Below are 25,743 nucleotides of genomic sequence, written 5' to 3'. Positions count from 1 at the left end.
GCGATGCAGCTCTAACAGTTCTTAAAGCGGTATTGAAAAAAAACAGTTCTTTAAAGCGGTATGCCGAAAGTTCAAAATGCTCCCAGTCCATTTAAAAGGAGAGACTTTTTAAGGCGATTTAAATTCTCTTCCACGTCGTTGTCCTTCGATCCCCGGCGTCGAACTCTTCCCACGTATAATTTTATGGAACGTAACGGTTTAAAGGCACTGACCTCTTCTTCCACACTATTCTCAATCTCCTGCTTTCCCAGCAGAGATTAACACGAGAATAGTCAACGAAATCCTTCCGAATGAGGATCACACAAGGTCGAAGCCATTCCACCGTCAAAAATCGATTCTCCTCGATCTTTAACTTCCAAACTTTTATCTTCACTCTCCACAGTAAAGAAACTGCTGGCAATGACCTTTTAAACTTTAGGCATTAGATAAAACTTCATTTTCCAACTAAACTGCGTCATCACATTAAATCACGCAGTGGCATGAAGTCAGCTTGGCAAATCCAGCCACGAACTGCCCCACCTGACAGGGTGGGGTCTTCCTTTTATACCCTGTAAAAAAAACCTGTCACATGACCTCTACTGGCGGGAAAATGACGTCACTCCACCATCACAAGACCATTACCTCAAGTCCAGTATAACTTCAACCCCAGTCAAGTGACAAGGGTACCACTGTCACGTGTCATGGGTACGTAACAACATCTATTCAATTTCCTATTAATTACACAAACTTAAGTTCACCTTGTTACGAATGTGAAGCAATTCTGAGGGGCCAAAGGGTACAAAGTCGCCCCCTCCTTTTTGAGAATCGCAAGATCGCTATTATTTCGGGTCTGAGAGCCAGGAAATGAGAGAGAGACATCCAGAATATGCAAGGTTTGGAATGTGTCCTGACATCAGTGGAACGGAACCACTGATAACTGCTATTGTCTCTTGGAGAAGGAATTGTGTATTGAGTACTGTACTATTCATTGAAGCCCCTCAGGGGACAACCAGAGTGGTCTGGTTGAGGGATTGCATCATCCCAACCTGATTGACATCTGAGACCCCGTGAGTAAGGGTAAAAGAGGGGTCTGGGGAACAACCCCTTTAGACGCACCAGGAGAAACGCTAGAAATCCCGTGACAGTGTTTTATAGTGAAAGCCGGTGGGGGTTCGTGTGCGTCCTCCCTTGCCTGGGTGGCGAGCTCATCACGGAAGAACGGTTTAACTAAAGGAGAGGTCACAATTGAACGGCCACAACAACGAGACACTTGACGGATCGAAATCATAAAGGAAGGTTGGAAAAACCCGTAGCGGTAACTGTTCCCATTCTATTCCTATTTCTCTCTCTCTCCACCAATTGCAACCCAGCGAAAACCAAAAGACGGCAGCTTGTGGAACTGCAGTGAACTTTATATTTCCATCGGACAATTCATTATCCCCTAGACAACGATAGAGCTTATTTCTTATTGATTATTATTATACCCGCACTTTTAGATTTAGTATTGACGACGTATATTATCTGTATATTTGCATTGATATTATTTTTGTGTATTTTTACTAATAAATACTGTTAAAAATAGTATCATCAGACTTCAACGGACGTCTCTATATTTGCTGGTAAGTGACCCAGTTACGGGGCTCGTAACAACCTAAATATGGGGGTGGGGGAGATTTTGGGTTGGGTACATTAATAAAAGTATTGAAAGTATGCTGTCAGAAATGAAACACCTTGGATTAAAATGGCAGGCTTGATATAATCTCATGAAAAATTGCCAATAAAATGAAAGGTTTCATAATTAATAAATTGTGTAGTTTAGCTTGTTAAAAACAAATATTGAATGAACAGCATTTTATTGGAATTTGAGCTAAGAGTCCAACTTTGAAATTTAGGCACAGAGCCTTATTTGATCTTCACAAACCACCATGACATCAGGAAGCTGGGACTGCATCTCCGGGAGTACACCCAAGTTGCTGTGCAGCTGAGGAACGCTGTGGCGCTGGATGCTGATGTTGCAGAGGGGAGGCTCTTCTGGGCTGATATGGGGCAGCGGGCAATATTCAGGTAATATGCCTTTTGCATTAAATGTAATCTATTAAAGTTCCAGTGATAGGATGTATTTGCTCACCATTCAGATGGCCACAAGTCATGATGCTCCTCAAATTATTAGTTACGCACTGTTCTCCAGGTTGAGATGGTTCCCAATATAAACAACGGAAGTAGCTTCTAACCATCCTGCTCCCTGACCCCCGATTGCATGAGCTATAGTTCTGTTTTACTTGCAGATAGCACAATATTTGCAGGGTGGAATTTATGGATGCATGAACCAGGAACTTGAGTAGTTTCAAGGTTGGTATTGAGTGATTCTGCTCTATATCAGCTGTTCATCTCCCTCCATAGATTTTGTCTGACCACTGAGTTCCTCCAACTTGTGTGTTGTTCCAGTTTCTAGTATCCACAGTCTCCTCTGTCCCTATTATTTCACTATTACTGGTTTGCAAAGTCCAGTCCTTCTAGGAATAACTTGGTAGCAAATATTGACGATCTTACTAATTGTCTTGTATTTTTGTTGTAGCACGTCACTGAATGAAAAGGATGGTGCAGCTGGAACATCCATAATTAATGGCCTGCAAATCCCTGGAGGAATTGCTGTGGACTGGATCAATAAACTTCTTTACTGGACTGATCGTGGCATGAAAACATTATCTGTGGCTAATTTTGATGGAACAAAGGGGAAGATTCTTTTTGATACGGACTTGAGGGAACCAGCTTCAGTTGTGGTTGATCCACTGTCAGGGTACTTCTTGCTTTGGCTGTTTTGTAATTTACTAGCACTGATTTTTGAATTTGTCAAGTGTTTTCAAGCTTTCATAAATGCCATTATCATCTTCAAAGTGCTTAGCAAGTCAACACATACAAACAAGCTGGACGAACTCAGCAGGTCGGGCAGCATCCGTTGAAATGAGCAGTCAATGAATGACAATGACAATGTCGAAGGGTCTCGGCCCGAAACATTGACTGCTCATTTCAACGGATGCCGCCCGACCTGCTGAGTTCCTCCAGCTTGTTTGTACGTGTTGATTTGACCACAGCATCTGCAGTGTACTTTGTGTTTACTTATCAAGTCAAACTGACAGATGCCATTTTCCAACCAAATAGTGGTAGTGCACATTCAAATTAACTGAATCTCCTAGGTGGAACTAGGAAAGAGAAGGTGAAAGTAACTTACTGTGGGATTCAGTAAATAACCTCTGTTCCTCTATGCAAAACATTAATACAAATAACAGAGAGCACGTGGGCCAACATTGGCTCAATGTAATCTAGCATTTTATTTAGCACTTGTATTCTGGTGAGCCAGTCTATTTTGTGTTCCAAGACAAACTTCTGCTTGGCTAAAAATGGTCTTTCTACTAAGCAATTACAAATTATTGTGTATTGCAGTAGGAACTGCACTTACTGGATCTACTCGAAGACTTGTTTAAAATGTGATCTCTTTCCTTCAAGGTTCATTTACTGGTCTGACTGTGGCACTCCGGCAAAGATTGAGAAAGCAGGCATGAATGGTATTAATCGCCAACTTTTGCTTGGCACCAAAATTGAGAGGCCAAAAGGCATTGCACTTGGTAAGTAAGGTGGCCTTTTTAATGGTGCACTGACTGGTATTGGGCTTTGTTAACCTTGCCTTGAAACATGTTTTTCCACAGACCACATGAAAAGGCGCGTATATTGGATTGATGCAAAGTTGCACACATTATCAAGTATGGATCTCAATGGACAGGACAGAAGAACAGTTTTACGGTCACAAGAATTCCTTCTACATCCTCGTGCTATAGCTCTGTTTGAGGTAATGTTTTTCAAGATTTGTTTTCAAATGAAATTGTATAAGATGTAAGTGAGACCTAATCTGAGGTATTGTGTGTAGTTCTGGTCATTTACCTACAGGAAAGAAATCAATAAGATTGAAAGAGTAGAGAAAAAAAATTACAAGGTTATTGCTAGGACTTGAGGGCCCAAGTTATAGGGAAAAGTTGAATAGGTTAGGACTTCATTCCCTGAATTGTAGGAGAGTGAGGAGAGATTTGATAGAAGTATACAAAATTATGAGGGGTATAGATAAGGGACCAGACCTCAATCCAACCGAGAATTTGTGGATCGACTTAAAGGGCTGTTCACTCATGATCCCCATGCAATCTGACAGAGCTTGAGCAGTTTTGTAAAGAAGGATGGGGAAAAATTGCAGTGTCCAAAGCTGATAGAGACCTATCCACCACAGATTCAAGGGTGTAATTGCTGCCCAAGGTGCATCTACTAAAAACTGACTTGAAAGGGGTAAATACTTATGCAATCAATTATTTTGTGTTTTACATTTGTAATTAATTTAGATAACTTTGTAGAGATCTGTTCTCACTGTGACACAAAAGGGTCTTTTTCCTTTGATCAGTGTCAATAAAAGCCAAATTAAATCCACTGTAATTCAATGTTGTAAAACAATAAAAAATGAACATTTTCCAAGGGGGGTGAATGCTTTTTATAAGCACTGGGAATAAGTTGAGATCAAGCTTGCAACTAAACTTATAATCCTAGGCTTCAAATGAAACCGTAAAGTTTGGTCACTGAAAATCTGATTCTTCTACTTTGAAGAGCTGATGTAAACAATCTCCAGCCCCAATGGGCACTGTATGGGATGGGAATGAAAGGCCATGGTCCACGTGTGGGCCGATGGGACTAGGCAGATTTGTAGCTTGGCACAGATTGTTTTGAATTCAGTACATAACAGACCCTTCCAGCCAGATGACCAGTACTGTCCAGTAGCCCACCTAATCACAGGACAATTTACAATGATCGACTAACCTATCAACAGTACATCTTTGGACTGTGGGAGGAAATCAAAGTACCCAGAGGAAAGCCATGTGGTCATGGGAAAACGTACAAACTCCTTACAGACGGTGCCAGAATTGAACTCTGAACTCCACGCTGAGTTGTAATAGTGTCATCCTAACCCTTATGATACTTTGGCACCCTAGATGGGCTGAAAGGCCTGTTTTTGTGCTGTGGTGTCTATGACTCTATGAATAGTTCACACTATTGTCCTTCATGCCACATTGCTTTCAACAGTAGCCATTGAAGGTACAGAATAAATGTGTTCCGTAAGGAAGTGCTTGTGCGATAATACAAATTGATAAATGTCAGATTTTGTTTATATCAGCTCTTCATAGCAGTTGCATCAGAAATTCGGTGACTGAAGCTTATGGTTTCAGTTGAAGCCAAGAATAATAATGTTGTTTGCAAGTTTGATCTCAAATTATTCCCAGCAATTTAACAGTTTACATGCAGGGAGTTGTTAAACTTGGACTAAAGTCTCCCATGGATTAATGGAGTGACATTTTCCCCAAAATATTCATTTCCAGGATCGTGTTTATTGGGCTGATGAGGGGAAAGGAATTTATGGAGCCAATAAGTATACTGGAGATAATGTGAACCTTCTGGCCTCTAATGTTGACCCTGGGGACATCATAATCTACCATGAGCTGATACAGCCATCTGGTAAGCAATCTGTAGACTATTTTATGTGGTGTAACTTACTTGGTTCCTGCTGATATTTAGCACACAATTTTCCTTAATGCAGGACTGTTGATATTATTCAGATTTGTGGGATAATTTAAGAATAGTTAACTTGCCAGATTTAGTCATGTATTACAGCAGGCCTTCCAGTTCAATTTTTTATAGAAAAATTTATTGCATGCAAAAATTTGAGTGAGTACTCTTCAAATTTTCTTGACTCTTCAAGCCTAATTTCAATCGAGAAACTACACAACTTAATTTCCTAAAGGCTGACAGTAATGACAAACTTTATCCTGTAAGCTTTTTATTTTGAATGATCACGTGCTGATTATCCCTATTGTCCCACAATCACGAAGCAAGTGGAGTGGAACCAGTGCACTGGTTAAAGCTGATTGCCGAAATTGATTGTTTCTGAAATGTTGACTTATTTGGTGCTTTTTCTAGGCAAAAGCTGGTGTGCAGAGTTTGGAAACTGTGAGCACATGTGCCTTCCTGCTCCTCAAATTAACAGTCAGTCACCAAAATATACCTGTGTGTGTCCAACTGGAATGGTGTTGAAGGATGATGAACAGCATTGTACTGAAGGTAACGTTTGGCTTCAGTTTATGATCTTATTTAGTGACATAGTCCGGAAGAGGCCCTTCTGACCCAATGACCCGCGCCACCCAGCAACCCACTTACTTAACCCTAGCCTGATGACAGGACAATCTACAATGACTAATTAACTTACTAGCCTGTAAGTCTTTGAACTGTAGGAGGAAACTGGAGCACCGAGAGGAACTCCATGTGGTCAGGGGGAGTGCGTACAAACTCCTTCCAGACAGCACTGGAAGTGAACTCTGACATCCTGAGTTGTAATAGCATTGCGCTAACCACTTCCCTACCATGGTGCCCTAATTGAGGTTGGCCTAACATGGAGTAAACATGATTCTCATAATTCACTGTACTATCTATGTAGTTGAGAATCAGATTTTTAGATCCTGTCAATTCTTTTTTCTAAATCCTTGAGCTGCAGCAGAAAAACTTGATCTATAGTGAGATCATGTGCATTAATATTTCCTAAGCACATCTCACATGGTGTGTGTACCCTTGTTCAGTTCCACTCAGGGTCTGCCTTGGTAGACATTGCACAGTCCTTCAAAATTCATCTTAGCTTTTCATGTTAAATGTACGCTTTACCATACTTAAGTGTTGATGTTTATACTGTTGATTGGGGCATTTCTTGGGTGCTCACAGGTGTCGAGTGATCCTGCTATTTGCCAGAGAACTGTGCTCTCCTCCCTCAGTTGAGAACTGAAAATAAATGGGTGGGGAGGGGGAGCTACAATTTGTACCAGTAGCCTAAGACAGCTGACAACCAGCTTAGTGCAAGCTTACTGGGCATGGCTATGTACACTACTTGGTGTAAATTATCTCCCTCCTACCGCAAACCTAAATTAAACTACAGAACAGTTAATGGAGTTGAATTGTTATTTTTAAACTCTTGGTTGAAGGAAATATTGTTATAAGTATTTACTCCTTAGTAATCAGGGAGGCACAGAAAGAATCTGTAATTAGCGATGAGTATCTTTGTTGTCTCAACGGAAGAACATGTGAACTTGCACAACAGAGTATCTGTGTGCACACCTACTGAGTTTTCCTGACCCTCCATGAACAGTCAAAGACTAGAAAAGGAAATACTGGAAAATGGAGGTCCATGTGTTTCTTGTAGTCCCACTCCGATCTCCATGTGTCCATGGGGTACTACACGTCCGTGATCGTGGGTCTTTGGTGGTTGGTTATCGCTCTTATCACATGTGAAGCTTCTATAACTCTCATTGTGTTCCTCATTAAAGTTCAAAGTAAAATTTATTATCAATTTATTATTTCACCACATTCAACACTGAGATTCTTTTTCCAGCGGGCATACTCAGCTAATCTATAGAATTGTAACTGGAAACAAGATCAATGAAAGATCAAGCGGAGCATAGAAGACAACAAACCGCAAATGTAAATATAGATAATTACCAATAAATAACAAGAGCATGAAATAACAAGATAAAGTGTCCTTAAAGTGTGATCATCGATCGTAGGACCATCTCAATAGAAGAGTGTAGTTACTCTCTTGTTCAACAGCCTGATGGTTAAGGGATAGTAACATTTCTTGAGCCTGCTGATGTGAGTCCGAAGGCACTTGTACATTCTAACAGTTGGCACCAGTGAGTAAAGAGCATGGCCTGGGTGGTGGGGATCTCTGATGATGGGTGCTGCTTTCCTACGACAGTGTTTCATGTAGATGTGCTCAACGGGAGGACTTTACCCATGATGTACTGTGCTGAATCCACTACCTGTTGTAGGATTTTCCACCCAAAGGCATTGGTGTTCCCATACCAGGCTGTAATGCAGCCAGTCAGTACACTTTCTACTACACATCTATACAAGATAGTCAAGGTTTTTGAAGTCTTGCCGAATCTCTGCAGACTCCTGAGGAAGTAGAGACTTGTGCTTTCTTTACAATTACATTCATTTGATGGGTCTAGGACAGGTCTTCTCAGATGGTGACACATAGAAATTTAAAGTTACTGACCCTCTCCACCTGTGATCTTGATCCTCTGAGGACTGGCTCATGGACCTCTAGTTTCCCTCTCCTGAAGTCTACAAGCAGTTCCTTGCTCTTGCTGATATTGAGTGAGAGGTTGTTGTTATGACACCACTCAGCCAAATTTTCAGTCTCCCTCCTGTATGCTGATTCATCACACCCTTTGAAACAGCCCACAACAGTGGTGTCATCTGCAAACTTGTATATGGTGTTGGGGCTGTACTTGGCCACACTGTCATTGGTGTAAAGCGAGTAGAGCAGGGGGCTAAGTAACATCCCTGCGGTACTCCTGTGCTGACAGAGATTGTGGAGGGGATGCTTTTGCCAATCCAGACAGACTGGGGTTTACAAGTGAGGAAATCCAAGATCCAATCACTGAAGAGGGTATTGAGGCCCAGGTCTTGGAGTTTACTGATAAGTTCTGCGGGGGTGATAATATTAAATGCTGAACTGTAATCAATAAAGCATCCTGATGTCTGCATCTTAGTCCAGATGTTCCAGCGTTGTGTGACAAGCCAATGAGATAGCATCTGTTGCTCCAGTAGACAAATTAAAGCAGATCTAAGTTGCCGCCCGGACACTAGTGCCTCAAAACACTTCATCACTGTGGATGTATGTGCCACTGGGTGATAGTCATTGAGGCAGGTTACCACGCTCTTCTTGGGCACCATTATGTTTGAAGCCTGCTTGAAGTAGATGGGTACCAATTACTGCGAAAATGAGAGATAGAAGATGTCCATGAATACACCAGGCAGTTGGTCAGCATAGGTCTTCATACATGGTCAGGTACTCTGTACAGGATCTGATGGTTTCCATGGATTTGCTCTCTTGAAGGCAGCCTGCATGTCATCTTCAGATACTGAGGCCAAAGGATCATCAGGAGATGTGGGGATGCACGGTAGTTCCTTTTTGTTCTGACAGTCAAAGTGAGCATAGAAGGCATTTAACTTTGTAGGAGGTTATGGCATTCAAACCTTGCCACAGCTGTCGGGCATACCTCATTGATTCCAGTCTTGTCTGAATTCTTCACTTCGTCCGTGAGGTGGCTTTCTGGAGATCATACCCTCACCTCTTCCAGCATTCTAGATCAAATGATGCGTCTCCATTCTGTTGGCTCAAGGTCACTTAACCTAGGGGTCACCAACCTTTTTTGCACCGTGGACCAGTTCAATATTGACAATATTCTTGCGGACCAGCTGCGGGGGGTGGGAGGTGTTAATCACAACCGGAATATAGGTGATAAGTCAACTATAAGTCACTTATAAGTGGTTAATACATTCAATTTTGTTTCTAAAAGGGTTTATCTAATGAATTTAATATTAAACACACAACGCATATTCTCCTTGCGTGAATATAGTGGTAAGTCATTTATAAGTCACTTATAGCATCATAACATTTTAAGTAACATTTGGTTATTAAACACATAGAGCCATATTTTCCTCGTATGAACATAGAAAATCATTGCAACACACCAATATCGCTGAATCAGTGGGAGTCCTGGGCTTGTTTCCTTGCAACGAAGCGTGATGGGTGACAGCGATACTCAATGGAGGTTCCTTATGTCCAGTCTATTCCGCAATTCAGTTTTTGTTGCATTCATTGCAGAAAACCCCGCTTCGCAGAGATATTATTTTGGAAATGGAAGCAACGTTTTCAGTGCTTTTGTGGCTATCTTAAGATATTCAGCCTTGACTTTGATCCAGAATGCCAGCAGAGATGTTGTGTCAAACATACTTTTCAGCCCACCGCCATTTGCAAGCTCGAGGAGTTGATCTTCTTCCCGCGCTGACATGGATGATTCACCGGTGACATTCACAAATGGGTCACTGACCCATTCCTTTGCAGTCTTGGGTCATTTGTGGTTGGGAAGTAACGCTCGAATTCTGTCGACAGTGAAGATTGGTGATCGCACACCAGCTGTGAGAAGGACGGTGTAGCCTCAGTCTCTCCCAAAATCCCAGCTAATGTTGGGAACATGTCAAATATGCCCCTGTCCACCTGCTGTCCCCACAGTTCCAGTTTGGCTTTGAAAGCAGACACTTTATCTGCCAACTTGAAGACAGTTGTCATTCTCCCCTGAAGTGACAAATTGAGTTCACTGAGCAGGTTGAAGATGTCACACAGATAAGCGAGATGAACTCCTCATCACTGAAGTGTGCTGCCAGTGGTGACTTTTTTCCCAGGAAGAAATCTCTGTAGCGGCACTCTTAACTCAAGTTGGCAGTGGCAGTGCACACAACATATCCTCGTGCACATCATCTTGAAATATATATCGCACATAAACCAGCAGTATTGCCTTGTTGTCGACATCGGTAGACTCGTTGAACTGGATAGCATACCATGGTGACTCATTAAGACATTCCAACAGCTGTGTTTCAATATCACACACAGGGGGCTTGGAGTGTGAGAATCACCAGTCTCATTAAAGCCATATTTTATGTACGACTTGTCGTATTTTCTGTTGAAGGAAGCTTTCTTTTCTTTTGCAGTCTTGGCGTAAGCTGTCTCTGCGTTATCATCATCGTTAGGCCTTTTATGTCCCCTACCACCACTTCCAAAGAAACTCTTAAGCGACGTTTGTTTTTTACTCAAGTAGTTGTAGGTTAATGACCAATTGATGACCTCGCATGGGTAATGAACTCGCGCGCGTTCAAGTTCAACAGTGGGCGTGACAGGGACTCAAAAAAGGTGCAGCTGACTCAAACACAAAGTACACGGGGGATGTCACGTGATGACATAGGATCGAGATGCTGGAACCCAGCTCTCCTGTAAAAAATCAATAAACTAATGTTTAAGTGAAGAAAAGTTAGTCAATACTTTCTAAAAGAACATAAGAGAGAGAGATAGGAGCAGGAGTAGGCCAATCGGCCCCTCAAGCCTGCTCCGCCATTCAACAAGATCATGGCTGATCCAATCTTAACTCTAGTTTTCACCGAATCCCACAAGGCAACAGTGCCAACCAACAGGGCACCATGCCGCCCATTTTATTTTATTATTCATCCCGCCCAAACCCATGTGATCACCCAGGGAAAAAAAAACCGAGTTGCCAATTGAGGAGAAAAAATCTGGAAAATTCCTCTCCGACCCATCCAGGCTATCAAAAACTGGTCCAGGAGATCACATGGCTGATCTAAACCTAGCCTCATGTCCACTTACCTGCTTGCTCACCGTATCCCCTAATGCCATTTTTATCCGGGAAAATGTCTATCTCCGTTTTGAATTTATTGAGTGTAGTAGCTTCCACAGCTCTCTGGGGCAGTAAATTCCACAGCCCCACTACCCTCTGAATGAAGAAATTTCTCCGCATCTCAGTCCTTGGAACGGCATTCCCTTATTTTAAGATTATGCCCCCTAGTCCTAGTTTCACCCATCATTGGGAACATTCTCCCCGCATCCACCCGATCAAGCCCCTTCACAATCTTATATGTTTCAATAAGATCGCCTCTCATTCTTTGGAACTCCAATGAGTAGAGTCCCAATCTACTCAACCTCTCATCATACATCAACCCACCCATCCCCGGAATTAACCTAGTGAACCTTCTCTGCACTGCCTCGAGAGCCAGTATGTCCTTTCTTAAATATGGACACCAGAACTGCACGCAGTACTCCAGGTGTGGTCTCACCAATACCCGGTACAACTGCAGTAAGACCTCCCTGTTCTTATACTCCATCCCCCTAGCAATAAAAGCCAGCATTCCATTGGCCTTCTTGACCACCTGCTGCACTTGCATACTAACTTTTTGTGTTTCCTGCACCAGGACCCCCAGATCCCTTTGCACAGAAGCACTTTCCAGTTTCTCTCCATTTAGATAATAACTTGCTCTATTATTTTTCCTGCCAAAGTGCAAGACCTCACACTTGTCAGTATTATATTTCATCTGCCAAATGTCTGCCCAATCACTCAGCCTATCTATGTCCCCCTGCAGAGTTTCAATGTCCTCCGCACTCATTACACTCCCTCCCATCTTTGTGTCATCAGCAAACTTCGATACGTTGCACTTAGTCCCTTTCTCCAAATCATTAATATAGATTGTAAAGAGTTGGGGTCCCAACACCGACCCCTGCGGAACACCACTAGTTACCAACTGCCAGTCTGAGAATAAACCATTTATCCCAACTCTTTGTTTTCTGTTAGAAAGCCAATCCTCCACCCATGCCAGAATATTATCCCCAATCCCATGATTTTTTACTTTAAGTAATAATCTTTGGTGTGGCACCTTGTCAAATGCCTTTTGGAAGTCCAAATACACCACATCCACTGGTTCCCCTTCATCTACCCTATATGTTATGTCCTCAAAGAACTCCAACAAATTTGTCAAACATGACTTCCCTTTTGTAAAGCCATGCTGACTTTGTCCTATTAAGCTATGTTTATCCAAATGCCCTGTTACTGTTTCCTTAATTATCGATTCCAACATTTTGCCAACCACAGATGTTAGGCTAACTGGCCTATAATTCCCAGCCTTCTGTCTATTGCCCTTTTTAAATAAAGGAGTTACATTAGCATTTTTCCAATCTGCCGGGACCATTGCCGAGTCCAGCGAGTTTTGAAAAATTATCACTAATGCATCCACAATCCCGACCGCCACTTCCCTTAAGACCCTAGGATGCAAGCCATCCGGTCCAGGGGATTTATCCACCTTCAGTCCCATTAATTTATCAAGTACCATTTCCTTGGTGATTTGAATCGTAGTTAGCTTCTCTTCCCTAGAGCCCCCTATTTATCCAGTGTTGGGATATTTTGAGTGTCCTCTACTGTAAAAACTGATACAAAATATTTGTTCAGCGTTTCCACTATCTCCATGTCCCCTACCATTAATTTCCCGGTCTCATCTTCTAGGGGACCAACATTTACTTTAGCCACCCTTTTTCTTTTTATGTAACTATAAAAACTCTTACTATCTGCTTTTATGTTTTTCGCCAATTTACTTTCATAATCTATCTTCCCCTTCTTAATCAATCTTTTTGTTATTTGCTGCTGATCTTTAAAAGCTTCTTGATCTTCAATCTTCCCACTAGATTTAGCTACCTTATATAACTTTCTTTTTAGTCGTATACTTTGCTTTATTTCTTTACTTAGCCACGGATAACTATTTTTTCTTTTACACCCTTTTTTCTTCAGTGGAATATATTTTTCTTGATAGTTGTAAAATAACTCCTTAAATATACACCACTGATCAAGTACCAATCTACCCTTTAATCTATTTTCCCAATCCATCTTAAGCAATTCCGCTCTCATACCATCATAGTCTCCTTTATTTAAGCTCAGTACGCTTGTTTGAGATCCAACCCTCTCATCCTCTAATTGAATATGGAATTCAACCATGTTATGGTCACTCATTCCAAGGGGATCCTTTACTAGGACATTTTTTATTAGTCCTGTCTCATTACACAGGACCAGATCTAAGACTGCTTGCCCCCTTGTCGGCTCAGTAACGCATTGTTCAAGGAACCCATCCCGAATACACTCAATAAACTCTTCTTCAAGGCTGCCGTGTCCGACTTGATTAGTCCAGTCAATATGAAAGTTAAAATCCCCCATAATTATAGCTGTTCCCTTATTACAAGCCCCAACTATTTCCTGATTTATGCTCCGACCAACTGAGTTACAGCTGTTTGGAGGCCTATAGACTACTCCCACCACTGCTTTTTTCCCTTTACTATTTCTTATTTCTACCCAAATTGTTTTGTTATCCTGATCCTTTGAGCCAATATCATTTCGCTTAATTGCAGTGATTTCTTGCTTTATTAACATAGCCACCCCACCTCCTTTTCCTTCTTGCCTGTCTCTCCTAATTGTCGAATACCCTTGTATGTTTAATTCCCAGTCCTGGTCACCCTGCAGCCATGTTTCTGTAATTGCCACAATATCATAACCATACGTAATTATTTGTACCATCAACTCATCAATTTTATTCCTAATACTACGTGCATTCAAATAAAGGACTTGCAAATATGTTTGACACTTATTTCCTACCTTTTCCTTTTGTACAACTTTACACTTATCTCCGTACATTCTTTCCCCTCCTGACACACTCTGTCTTTTTATTCCTCCACTTTTACCTACATCCATTATCTTCTCCATTGTCTTTTTAATTATTTGCTCTCTAGAATCCTCCCCCCCACTAGTTAGTTTAAAGACCTCTCTGCAGCCCTAGTTATATGATTCGCCAGGACACTAACCCCAGCCCGGTTCAGGTGAAGTCTGTCCCTCCGGAACAGTTCTCTCTTGTCCCAGTACTGGTGCCAGTGTCCCAAGAAGCAAAACCCACTTCTCCCACACCAGTCTTTGAGCCACGCGTTTAACTCCCTAATTTTATTTAACCTAGCCAAATTTGTTCGTGGCTCAGGTAATAATCCAGAGATTATTACCCTTGAGGTTCTGTTTTTTAATTTGACCCCTAGCTGTTCATATTCCTGTAACAGAACCTTCTTCCTTGTCCTACCTATGTCATTAGTACCGACGTGTACTAAGACAACTGGATCCTCCCCCTTCCACTGCAAGTTTCTCTCCAGCCCAGAAGAGATGTCCTTAACCCTGGCACCAGGCAGGCAACATAGCCTTCGGGACTCTCGCTCTCGGTTGCAGAGAACCCTATCTATCCCCCTGATGATACTGTCCCCTATTACTACAACATTTCTATTGACTCCCCCCTCTGGAATGGCCCCCCACTCCATGGTGCTATGGGCAGGTTGCTCATCCTCCCCACAGTCCCCGCTCCTGCCCTCACAGGGAGTTAAAGCCTCGAATCTGTTGGACAAGAGCAAGGCCTGCATTTCCTCCAGCCCCACCTCCTGGATTCCCCTACTTGCCTCACTCAAAGCCACACCATCCTGTGCTTGACTGCAATTTACATTAGTTAATCTATTAGGTGTGGCTATCTCCTGGTACACAGAGTCCAGGTAACTTTCCCCTCCCTGATGTGTCGCAGTGTCTGAAGCTCGGACTGCAGCTCATCAATATGAAGCTGGAGTTCCTCGAGCAACAAACACTTGCTGCAAATGTAGTCGCTGTGTCCCTCAATGGGGTCTACCGGTTCCCACATCTCGCAGCAGTAACACATCACCTGCTCCATGCTATATAGTTAATTTAATGTACTAGTATTAGTTATGCAAGAACCCTTTGCCCCAATACAGCTAACTATCACACTATTTAACAATACTTTTAAAGTTATAAGTGTAAAAGGAAGCAGGACTACTTACCAATACTTACCAAGCAACTAGCTGTGAGAGCTCTGCAGCTCCGGTCTTCCTCGCCTCGTCCGGTTCCGCCGAAGCCCATTGAGCCAAAGCCCTTAGGCCTCCACTCTACTCCCGGCTCACTCCACTGCCCGCAACGACACTGCCCGCTGTATCCGGCTGTGTTCCTTTTAAATCTCCCGCACTTCACTGCCCGACGTCACACGCCTGCGCAGTCCCGCCTCTCTCAACTTCGATGAAAACCGGTAAAATTCAAAATGGCTTCCGCCTCACTCTTGCTCCGATTCTCAGAAGTCCTTCTCCAAAAAATCCTTCTCTGAAAAGTTACTTATAAACTACTCCGGATTGTTTCAAGTTATGCCTCACAAACAGAAGATGAAGAAAACTACTACCGTGAAGACAACGCAAGTTGGAACAGAATCAAGGCCCACTTCTGCCAAAGAACCGCGGGCTCAGGTACATTTCACCTCTGGCAATACAGAACAGGAAACTGCGGCAACATCGACCATTTCTAAAGAAAAAGACCAACAAGAACTGCGCAAACGTGAAGGAAGGAGCATGCGCAAACGAGAGGAACCAGAACTACAAATCCCAGTTACGACTGAAACCGAAAGTGAAAGTGAATCTGAGGGAGAGTCAGATTCTCTGGAAAAATCAGATGAAGATAGAAGTAAAAGTTTTTCTGGAAATATAGAAAAGACTTTGATGCAAGTAATGCGTAAATTAGGCGCATTAAAAGTAATCAAAAGAAAAATGACAAATATGGAGATTATGTTTGATAAAATGACAAAAAGACAGGAAAAAATGGAAAAGAGAATTATAGATTTGGAAACTACAATGGAAGACATGGTTGAAAGAATGAATAAAATGGAAGATGATATTACTGCCTGGACATCAGAAAGAAAACAATTTATGGAAAAAATTGATAAGCTTGAAAATTTTAGTAGACGAAACAATATTAAAATTGTTGGACTCAAAGAAGATATAGAAGGAGAAGATCCAATAAATTTTTTTCAAAAATGAATCCCTGAAGAATTGGAAATGGAAGGAGAAACTCTAATTGAGATTGAAAGGGCTCATAGATCCTTAAGGTCAAGACCTCAATCTGATCAAAATCCACGATCAATTTTGATAAAATGCTTAAGATACCAAGATAAAGAAAAGATCCTGAAGGCGGCTGCCCAATGTGCCAAAAAGAGAAATGGGCCATTGATGATAGCAGGGAAGGCAGTTCTTTTTTATCCTGATATGTTATAACCTTTTGAAGAGAAAGAAGGAATTTAACCCAGCGAAAAAAGTCTTATGGGAAAAGGGTTATAAATTTATAATGCGTCACCCAGAAACACTGATAATTTTTTTGGAGGAGGGAAAAAGAAGATTTTTTACTGATTATCGAGAAGCGGAGGAGTTCGCACAAAAACTTCCATTTATTCGCTAATTACACATAGAGACTTCCAAGCGTAATGGATTAAAGATGAAGATAGAGACAGTGAATGGAAGTGATGGACATTTAAGGATGATACAGGAGAGAAAAGCAAAATTTCAGAAATACTAATTGAGAATAATATTTTTTTTTCTTCTTATATATATACTTTTTTATGTTGCGGGGGGGCCGGGGAGCTTTGGATCGGTTACTGCGGGATTCACGTGTGTAATCATGGCGATCGCCATGACCCGTACAAAAGAGGGGGGTAATGTTGTGTTCTTTTTTTTTCACAACATTAGTAGGGGTGTATTTTGTTTTTTTCTTTATACTCTATTTTTCTTCTATCTTTCTGCCTGGATGATTGGTGGGGACACATATAGCAACATGGAGAATTTTAAAAAGATTTCCCAAGATACCACGAAAGTTGAAAGATTAGGTATTATTATAGATTGGAGTAACATAATTAAAAATAATGACTAATTTACTGAATTTTTAAAGTTTTAATGTTAATGGGCTTAATGGACCAGTAAAAAGAAAAAGAACTTTAACATACATTAAAAAAAATGAAAACAGATATAGCTTTTTTTACAAGAAACACATTTAACAGACATAGAACATCAGAAATTAAAAAGAGACTGGGTTGGAGATGTTATTGCAGCTTCATTTAATTCAAAGGCGAGAGGAGTTGCAATTTTGGTTAATAAAAATTTACCAATTAAAATACAAAACATATTAATTGATTCGGCGGGGAGATATGTAATTATACATTGTCAAATTTTTTCAGAACTATAGACTTTTATGAATATGTATGCACCAAATGAAAATGATGTAAAATTTATACAAGAGGTCTTTTTGAATTTGGGTACCGCACATGACAAAATATTAATAGGTGGAGATTTTAACTTTTGTCTAGATCCAGTTTTAGATAGATCAACAAAGGTTGTCACAAAATCAAAAGTAGTAAAATTAACTCTATCATTGATGAAAGACTTAAATTTGATTGATATATGGAGAAGAATTAATCCAAAAGAAAGAGATTATTCATTTTATTCAAATAGACATAAAACATATTCAAGGATAGATTTTTTCCTATTATCAACAAATATTCAAGATAGAGTGAAAAATATGGAATATAAAGCGAGAATAATGTCAGATCATTCTCCTTTGATAATGACAATGATAATGATAGATAAAGAGGAATCAATTTATAGATGGAGATTTAATTCAATATTACTAAAACATCAAGATTTTTGTGATTTTATGAAAAAGCAGATTCAGTTCTTTTTAGATACAAATTCACATTCAGTTGATGATAAATTTATATTGTGGGAAGCAATGAAGGCATATTTGAGAGGTCAGATAATAAGTTATACTTCTAAAATTAAGAAGGAATATATGATAGAAATAGATCAATTGGAAAAAGAGATTACAAAATTAGAAAAAGAATCTCAAAGAAATATGACAGAAGAAAAACGAAGACAACTTATTAATAAGAAGTTACAATATAATACACTCCAGACATATCGAACAGAAAAAGCAATTATGAGAACTAAACAGAGATATTATGAACTAGGTGAAAGATCACATAAGGTCCTTGCATGGCAGTTAAAAACAGACCAGACTTCTAAAACAATAAATGCAATTCGAACAAGAGTAAATAAAATTACTTATAAACCTTTAGAAATTATTGAAACTTTTTAGAATTTTTATTCTGAGTTGTATAAATCAGAATCACAAAATGATAATGTCAAGATAGAAAGATTTTTATCACAAATAACTTCCAAAATTGAATTCAGAAGAACAGAAGGGATTAGATATGCCTTTTACATTGAAAGAGCTCGAAGAAGCCCTAGGATCACTTCAAAGTAATAAATCTCCAGGAGAAGATGGTTTTCCGCCTGAATTTTATAAAAATTTTAAAGATTTATTAATTCCTCCTTTTATGGAGTTAATACATCAAGCAGAAAGAACGCATAAACTTCCAGAATCTTTTTCAACAGCTATTTTAATAGTATTGCCAAAAAAAGATAGAGATCTTTTAAAGCCAGCATCATATAGACCTATTTCTTTATTAAACACTGATTATAAAATAATAGCAAAAATCTTATCTAACAGATTATCTAAATACTTACCAAAATTAGTACATATGGATCAAACAGGATTTATTAAAAATAGACAATCGGCAGATAATGTAACTCGGTTATTTAGTATAATTCATTTGGCGCAAAAGAAGGAGGAAATGAGTGTGGCAGTTGCTTTAGATGCAGAAAAAGCATTTGATAGATTGGAGTGGGATTTTTTATTTAAGGTATTGGAAAAATATGGCTTAGGAGTATCTTTTATAAAATGGATTAAAACCTTAAATACTAATCCCAAAGCTAAAGTAGTGACGAATGGTCAAATTTCATCACCATTTCAGTTAACAAGGTCAACTAGGCAAGGTCGTCCATTATCACCTGCCTTATTCGTGTTGGCGATAGAACCATTAGCTGAATTAATTAGAATGGACCCTGATATTAAGGGTTTCAGAGTTAATCAGGAAGAATACAAGATTAACTTATTTGCTGATGATGTTCTGCTTTATTTAACAAACCCATTGCACTCGTTGCGTAAATTATCCTATAGATTAAAAGAATATGGGAAAATATCAGGTTACAAAATAAATTGGGATAAAAGTGAAATCTTACCTCTTACTAAAGGAGATTATAGTCAATGTTGATTAATAACTCAATTTAGATGGCCGGCAAATGGTATAAAATATTTAGGTATAAGAGTTGATAATGATATAAAGAACTTATATAAATTAAATTACTTACCATTATTGAAAAAAATTCAAGAAGATCTTGATAAATGGCTGGTATTACCAATAACATTAGTAGGTAAAGTAAATATCATAAAAATGAGTATATTCCCTAGACTACAATACTTATTTCAATCACTACCAATACAACTACCCCAGAAGTTTTTTCAAGAGTTAAACAAATATGTGAGGAAGTTTCTTTGGAAAGGTAAGATGTCAAGAATATCGTTGGAAAAATTGACATGGAAATTTGATCTAGGAGGGTTACAACTTCCAAATTTTAAGAATTATTATAAAGCAAATCAACTTAGATTTATTGCATCTTTTTCTGAGAAAGATAGACTGGCATGGATTAGAATAGAACTAGATAAAATAGGAGAAAATACACCAGAAGATTTTATATATAAATGGGAATCTAAATGGATATGGGAAAAGAAAGAATCTCCTATATTAAAACATTTGATTGACTTATGGAATAAGATAAATGTTGATGATGAGACAAAGAAATCTTTATTAGCAAAGAGATCTTTAATTCAAAATAGACTTATTCCTTTTACAATGGATAATCAACTTTTATATAATTGGTTTCAAAAAGGGATTAGATATATAGGAGATTGTTTTGAAGGAGGTATATTAATGTCATTTGATCAATTAAAGAATAAATATAAAGTATCAAACAACACTCTTTTTTGTTACTTCCAACTAAGGGCTTATTTAAGAGAAAAATTAGGTCAAACAATGTTATTGCCGAAATCTAATGAAATAGAAACTTTAATTCAAAAAGGAAAGATTAAAAAATTTATCTCTTGTATGTATAATTTGATTCAAAAACAGGCAATTAAACAAGGAGTCCATAAGTCAAGACAAAAATGGGAAAGTGACTTGAATATTAAAATTGAAGAAACAAATTGGTCAAGACTATGTCTTGATAGTATGACAAATACAATAAATGTCCAGTTAAGATTAGTGCAATATAATTTTTTACATCAATTATATATTACACCACAAAAAATAAATAAATTAAACCCAAATTTATCCGATCAGTGTTTCTGATGTAACCAAGAAATTGGTACTTTTTTACATTCTACTTGGTCTTGTTCTAAAATTCAACCTTTTTGGACAAATTTAAGAGTTTTATTATTTTTATTATTTTATATTATTTTTACTAGGCGATATTGAAGGGATAAAACCGAAACCCAAATTGAATAAATATCAGAAAGAATTTATAAAAATTGCACTGGCAGTAGCCAAAAAGTCTATTGCAGTTACTTGGAAATCGGATACATATTTAAGTATAGATCGTTGGAAGAAGGAAATTTATAGCTGTATTCCATTTGAAAAAATTACTTATAATTTAAGAGATAAATATGAAACATTTTTGAAAATTTGGCACCCTTATTTACAAAAGACAGGATTAAATATATAGGTGCTCCGAAGATGAAATAATTGGTTATTTGGGGAAAGAAATATATATACTAAAGTTATTACGAACTCCATGGAGCATGTGGGGATCTTCCGATATCCAGGCACTCTTTCTTTTTTTTCTTTCTTTCTTTTTTCTATAGGGATGTTAGGGAGGAGGGGTTAAGGGGAGGGGGAAGGGTATATATATATATTTTTTTATATTTTCTTTTATTTCTGCAATTATTTGAAAACTCAGTAAAAAAAGTTTATAAAAAAAACATAAAGTACACTGCAGATGCTGGGGTCAAATCAACACGTACAAACATGCTGGAGGAACTCAGCAGATCGGGCAGCATCCGTGGAAACGAGCAGCTGACGAAGGGTCTCGGCCCGTAACGTTGACTGCTCGTTTCCACGGATGCTGCCCGACCTGCTGAGTTCCTCCAGCGTGTTTTTACGTGCAGCTGACTCATATCGTTTCATAGCACCAAATCATTTTGTTTCCTCGCGGCCCTGTAGCACATGCTTTGTTGGGGACCACTGACTTAACCTACCTGGGTCACCTTCTTAGTGGCTCTGCTGAAGGGCGACAACCAGCATTGCTCGATGGTCTCTCCCCCCCCCCAATCCCCATGCCCGTATTCTTTTCAACTCTGACTCACTCAAACCAGTTAAACTAGGTGGCCCAGACACACAAGTCTAACGAGATTACAGACTGCTTCTCCTGCAAACCTCTCACTTTACATAATAAATAGCTACTCACCTGAGAGGGTCTCAGGTTTGGCAGGTAATTAGCTGAAATTTGGCAGGTAATTAGCTGAAATTCCTCGTGTCCAAATTTACTCTGATTAGATTAACTGATCAAAGATTTCACAAAGTGGGGGTAGGGGGCTGCAAGGGTAGTCTCACAAAATGGCCAACTTCATCTCCTTCAAGCACATGGCTAGAACGAAGACAATTGGTTTGTCTACTTCCACTGTCCTTGGTTCATTCAGATTCACTGATTTGTAGACTGTAGTTCATTCTGGCCAACACAACGTTTGAGTTTTGTTACTGTAGGCTATTAATCTAAAGACTAGTGAAGTGCAAAGAAGATGACAAACATTTTTTAAACCCATCCACTGGTCGTTAACATGAATATTAGTATATAACTATCCTGTTCCTTTACAGTAAATGAACGTACAACTCCAACAAAGAGGTCTGCAGTTGTGGCTTCAGAAGTGTTTGTCAGGTCACACACCAACTTGTCAACAATTCTGGCGAATCCCAAAGGTAATGCAGTAACAAGCAGAAATTTTTCAATCCTTTTAAACCAATCTTTATCCCGTGCCTTAGTTTCATTTATACTGGCCTTTCGACCTCAACCCTAGAATACCAGTTGGGTATATTTATAACAATGATTGGTAATATTCAAACTCTGCCACATTCTATGTGTAAAGTAAGATATTGTACAAACTCTTTATTTGCCTCGTTGTTTGGAACTCCAGTTTAATCTAGTCGATGAGTCCGAGATCTTGCTACTACAGCTTGCTTTCAAGTTCAGAACTGTTTTGTGCTACCATATGAATAGAATTGATAGATGCAATTTATTGTTTTTTTAAGTAAAATATGCTACTAACTTTACTGTGTCTGGGTTTCTTGTATATGGAATGATGAAACGTTTGCTTTTGATTTTTAGATGCAAGTTTGAATACTTCACTTGGAAAGACACGCAAAGAATCAACAGTACTTTGGGCCATCTTTACCATTTGTAAGCCTTTCTCCTTTATTTGAAGACTCTATCTGTGTAAAGCCCATTTACTAATAGAACAGCACAGCCCAGGAACAGGCCCTTTGGCTCACAACGTTGTGCCAAACCAGCTTAAAAAGCATATCAAAAGTGCCCAGACACTAATCCCTCCCATCTGTACAATGTCCATATCCCCCCATCTTCCTTACATCCATGTGTCAATCTAAACTTCTCTTAAAAGCCTCTCAGTGCTGGGAAGCAGATCGAAAGCAGGTTTTGAAAAGGTACAAAAATAATTGGGTTATTATCTTGGTTGACTTCAACTTCCCTAATACTGATTGGCATCTCCTTAGTACAAAAGTCTTAGATGGGGCAGGTTTATTTAGGGTGTATCAGGAGGTCACACTGGATCTGGTACTAAGCAGTGGATGTGATCAGGTGACAGATCTCTTAGTGGTGAGCATTTCAGAGACAGTGACCACAACCCTTTGACCTTTACATAGCTGTTGACAAGGTTAAGAGCAAACAGTATGGGGAAGCATGTAATTGGGAGAGGGTTAATTATGTTGCTAGGCAGGAATGTGGGAGCATAAATTGGGACAGATTTACTCGGTAAAGGGGGAGGAAGTGTAATGTATGGATCTATTTCTTTTAAAGCAATGACTCCCCTTGGCACTACATATGGATTGTTCTGCATGCATATTCATCTATTGTCTACGCATGCACATTTCCCTCTGACTCTCCAAGGTGAATGCACCAGTTAAAGCCAGCTCCCACGTGCTTGCCTTTATTTAATTGATACAGGAGACTGCCTCTGTCTGTCGATGGAGTAGCAGTAATTTTGTGCTGCTCTTAGTTTTCTCTCTCTCCCCCTAGTTTAAATTTTGAATTTAAAATTTTTAATTGGTGATTCTTGAAGGGGAGTAATATGTCTATGTCTACGAGGAGTGAGGAGAATCTGTCTGAACCTAGTGACAAAGGTAATGGAAAAGGAAAGATGCCAAAGGAAAGATCTCATGAAATGCCAGCATGGGCTGAAGATATCGTTCGGACACTGAATTCAATTCAAGGTCAGAATAGGGCAATTAAAGACCAACTAGAAAAGAATATAATGAAATGTAGTCATTTCTGGGAAAACTTAAAGACGTGGAAACTCAAGTTACTAAACATGAAGAGGAACTGAAGTTAACTAAGCAAAAATTGTCTGAAACCACAACCCGTTTGGAAAGATATCAAAATAAGATTATAGACCTGGAAACTAGGTCTCGTTGTAAGAACATGCAAATTGTTGGATTGCAGGAAGGAGCTGAAGATGGAGATTTAACGGTTTACTTTGGTAAGCTTTTTCATATTCTATTTCCTACTATTTTATCACAGCCGCCTGCTATTAAAAGAGCACCTTGAGCGTTTACTTCGGAATTTAAGGATTCAAGCAGACCAAGATCTATTCTGGTTTGTTTTCATCACTTTAAAATTAAAGATCAAATAATGCGACAGGCAAGAAAACAGAGAGTTTTCAGATTCAACGAGTCTGAGCTCTGTTTTTATGAAGATTATCCGAAAGAAGTAATTGAACAAAGATCAAGATTTGCTTTGGTAATGAAACAAGCATATGATAAGAAATTGTTTCCCTCTTTCCGTTACCCGACAAGAATTAAAGTTTTTCCTCCTAATTCTCTCCTCGCACATTCTTTGATCCAAAAGCCGCACTGGACTTTGTTCAGACTATACCTGCTGTCGCTACCGAATGAACTATCTGAAGAGTTGTTTTGATTATCTGTATGTTATTCACATTTCAAAAAGAAGATATATGAAGGTTATTTGGATATTTCATCGAGAGATTAATAAAAGAAGATAAGAAGACATTCATTATTGCATATTATTGGATATTTTTTGGAAAGAAGATTTATGGTTCAAGTTTGACTGTTTAAATTGCTATTCAGATGTTTGACTGAGAAAAGAGGATAAAGGGATTTGTTCCTTTTGTTTAATATTTGGTTTGATGGTTTTGTTGTTGTTTCTTAATTAACTAATTGGTAGTTTTCTTCAATTAATAGGGTTTCTTTTTATATATATCCATGAGGCAGCGCGGCACGGCAGCAGTGGCCTTTCAGACCTGGTGTTACTTTAATTTAATTTTCTATTTTAAGTTTGATACTGTGGTGAACTACATATACTTGTCTGGACACGCCCCCTGCTGACTGCTCCTGTGGCTCCTCCCACAGACCCCGGTATAAAGGCGATTGAGGCCTGAGCCCGGCCCTCAGTCTCCAGGATGTAGTATGGTGGTCAACTACTGCTTGTTCTTTCTTCCAGTCAATAAAAGCCGATATCTCGCCTTCACGTCTCAGAGAGAGTTATTGATGGTGCATCAATTTTATTGACTGGAAGTTTTAAAACATGGAAAGCATTTTACGTCCAGAAAGATTGGATTTGGACCCCCAAGACCCTGAAGCAGCTCTTGCCTTTGAACTCTGGCTTGCATGCTTCCACTCATACTTGGAGGAGGTTAGTGCAACTGAACCCGCTGTTATGTATCGAATTCTCCTCTCGAGGGTCACCCCAAAAGTTTACTCACTTATCAGGGACCTGCCGACCTACGAAGGGGCACTGGACACCCTCAAAATACAGTACCTGCGGCCGGTGAACACCGTCTATGCAAGACATCGCTTAGCTATGCGACGACAGCGGCCTGCAGAGTCGAGCGCCCAGTTTCTCCGAGCCCTACAGACACTCGTGCGAACTTGCGACTGCAAAACTCTCACAGCGGAACAGCATGCGGAGCTCCTTGTACAAGACGCCTTTGTTACAGGAATCAGGTCAGTGTACGTACGCCAGCGGCTGCTGGAAAATGCCGATCTTACCTTACGCTTGGCGATCGAGACGGCCGACACGCTGGAGGCTGCTCTGCACAACGCTGACGCTGTCCAGCTGCGCGATCCCCCGCCGGTTCCGTGGACACCTCAGACCCCGCCGCCGCCGGTTCCCGCGAGCGAATTCGCCAACGCCACTGCCAGTCGTGATTCCACGAACTCCCCGAACCCGACCACAGCTGCTGCCAGTTG

The 25,743-nt window shown here is 39.7% G+C and overlaps 1 protein-coding gene across 1 annotated transcript in view; it reads left to right on the top strand.

Annotated features, from left to right (window-relative positions):
• The window catches only part of LOC140720690 (very low-density lipoprotein receptor-like), a 44,466-nt gene that overhangs the window by 11,742 nt on the left and 6,981 nt on the right, over positions 1–25,743 (top strand). The window contains exons 4-12 of the mRNA XM_073035524.1: positions 1,872–2,043; positions 2,555–2,776; positions 3,484–3,602; positions 3,684–3,823; positions 5,388–5,523; positions 5,986–6,126; positions 22,120–22,221; positions 22,628–22,699; positions 23,823–24,014. Coding sequence (XP_072891625.1) covers positions 1,872–2,043; positions 2,555–2,776; positions 3,484–3,602; positions 3,684–3,823; positions 5,388–5,523; positions 5,986–6,126; positions 22,120–22,221; positions 22,628–22,699; positions 23,823–24,014 — 1,296 coding nt within the window. The remainder of the gene's footprint in view (positions 1–1,871; positions 2,044–2,554; positions 2,777–3,483; positions 3,603–3,683; positions 3,824–5,387; positions 5,524–5,985; positions 6,127–22,119; positions 22,222–22,627; positions 22,700–23,822; positions 24,015–25,743) is intronic.

The sequence above is a fragment of the Hemitrygon akajei genome, chromosome 2 (assembly GCF_048418815.1).
Source record: "Hemitrygon akajei chromosome 2, sHemAka1.3, whole genome shotgun sequence".
In the NCBI taxonomy this organism is placed as follows: Eukaryota; Metazoa; Chordata; class Chondrichthyes; order Myliobatiformes; family Dasyatidae; genus Hemitrygon; species Hemitrygon akajei.
This window is presented reverse-complemented; position numbering and strand designations above follow the sequence as displayed.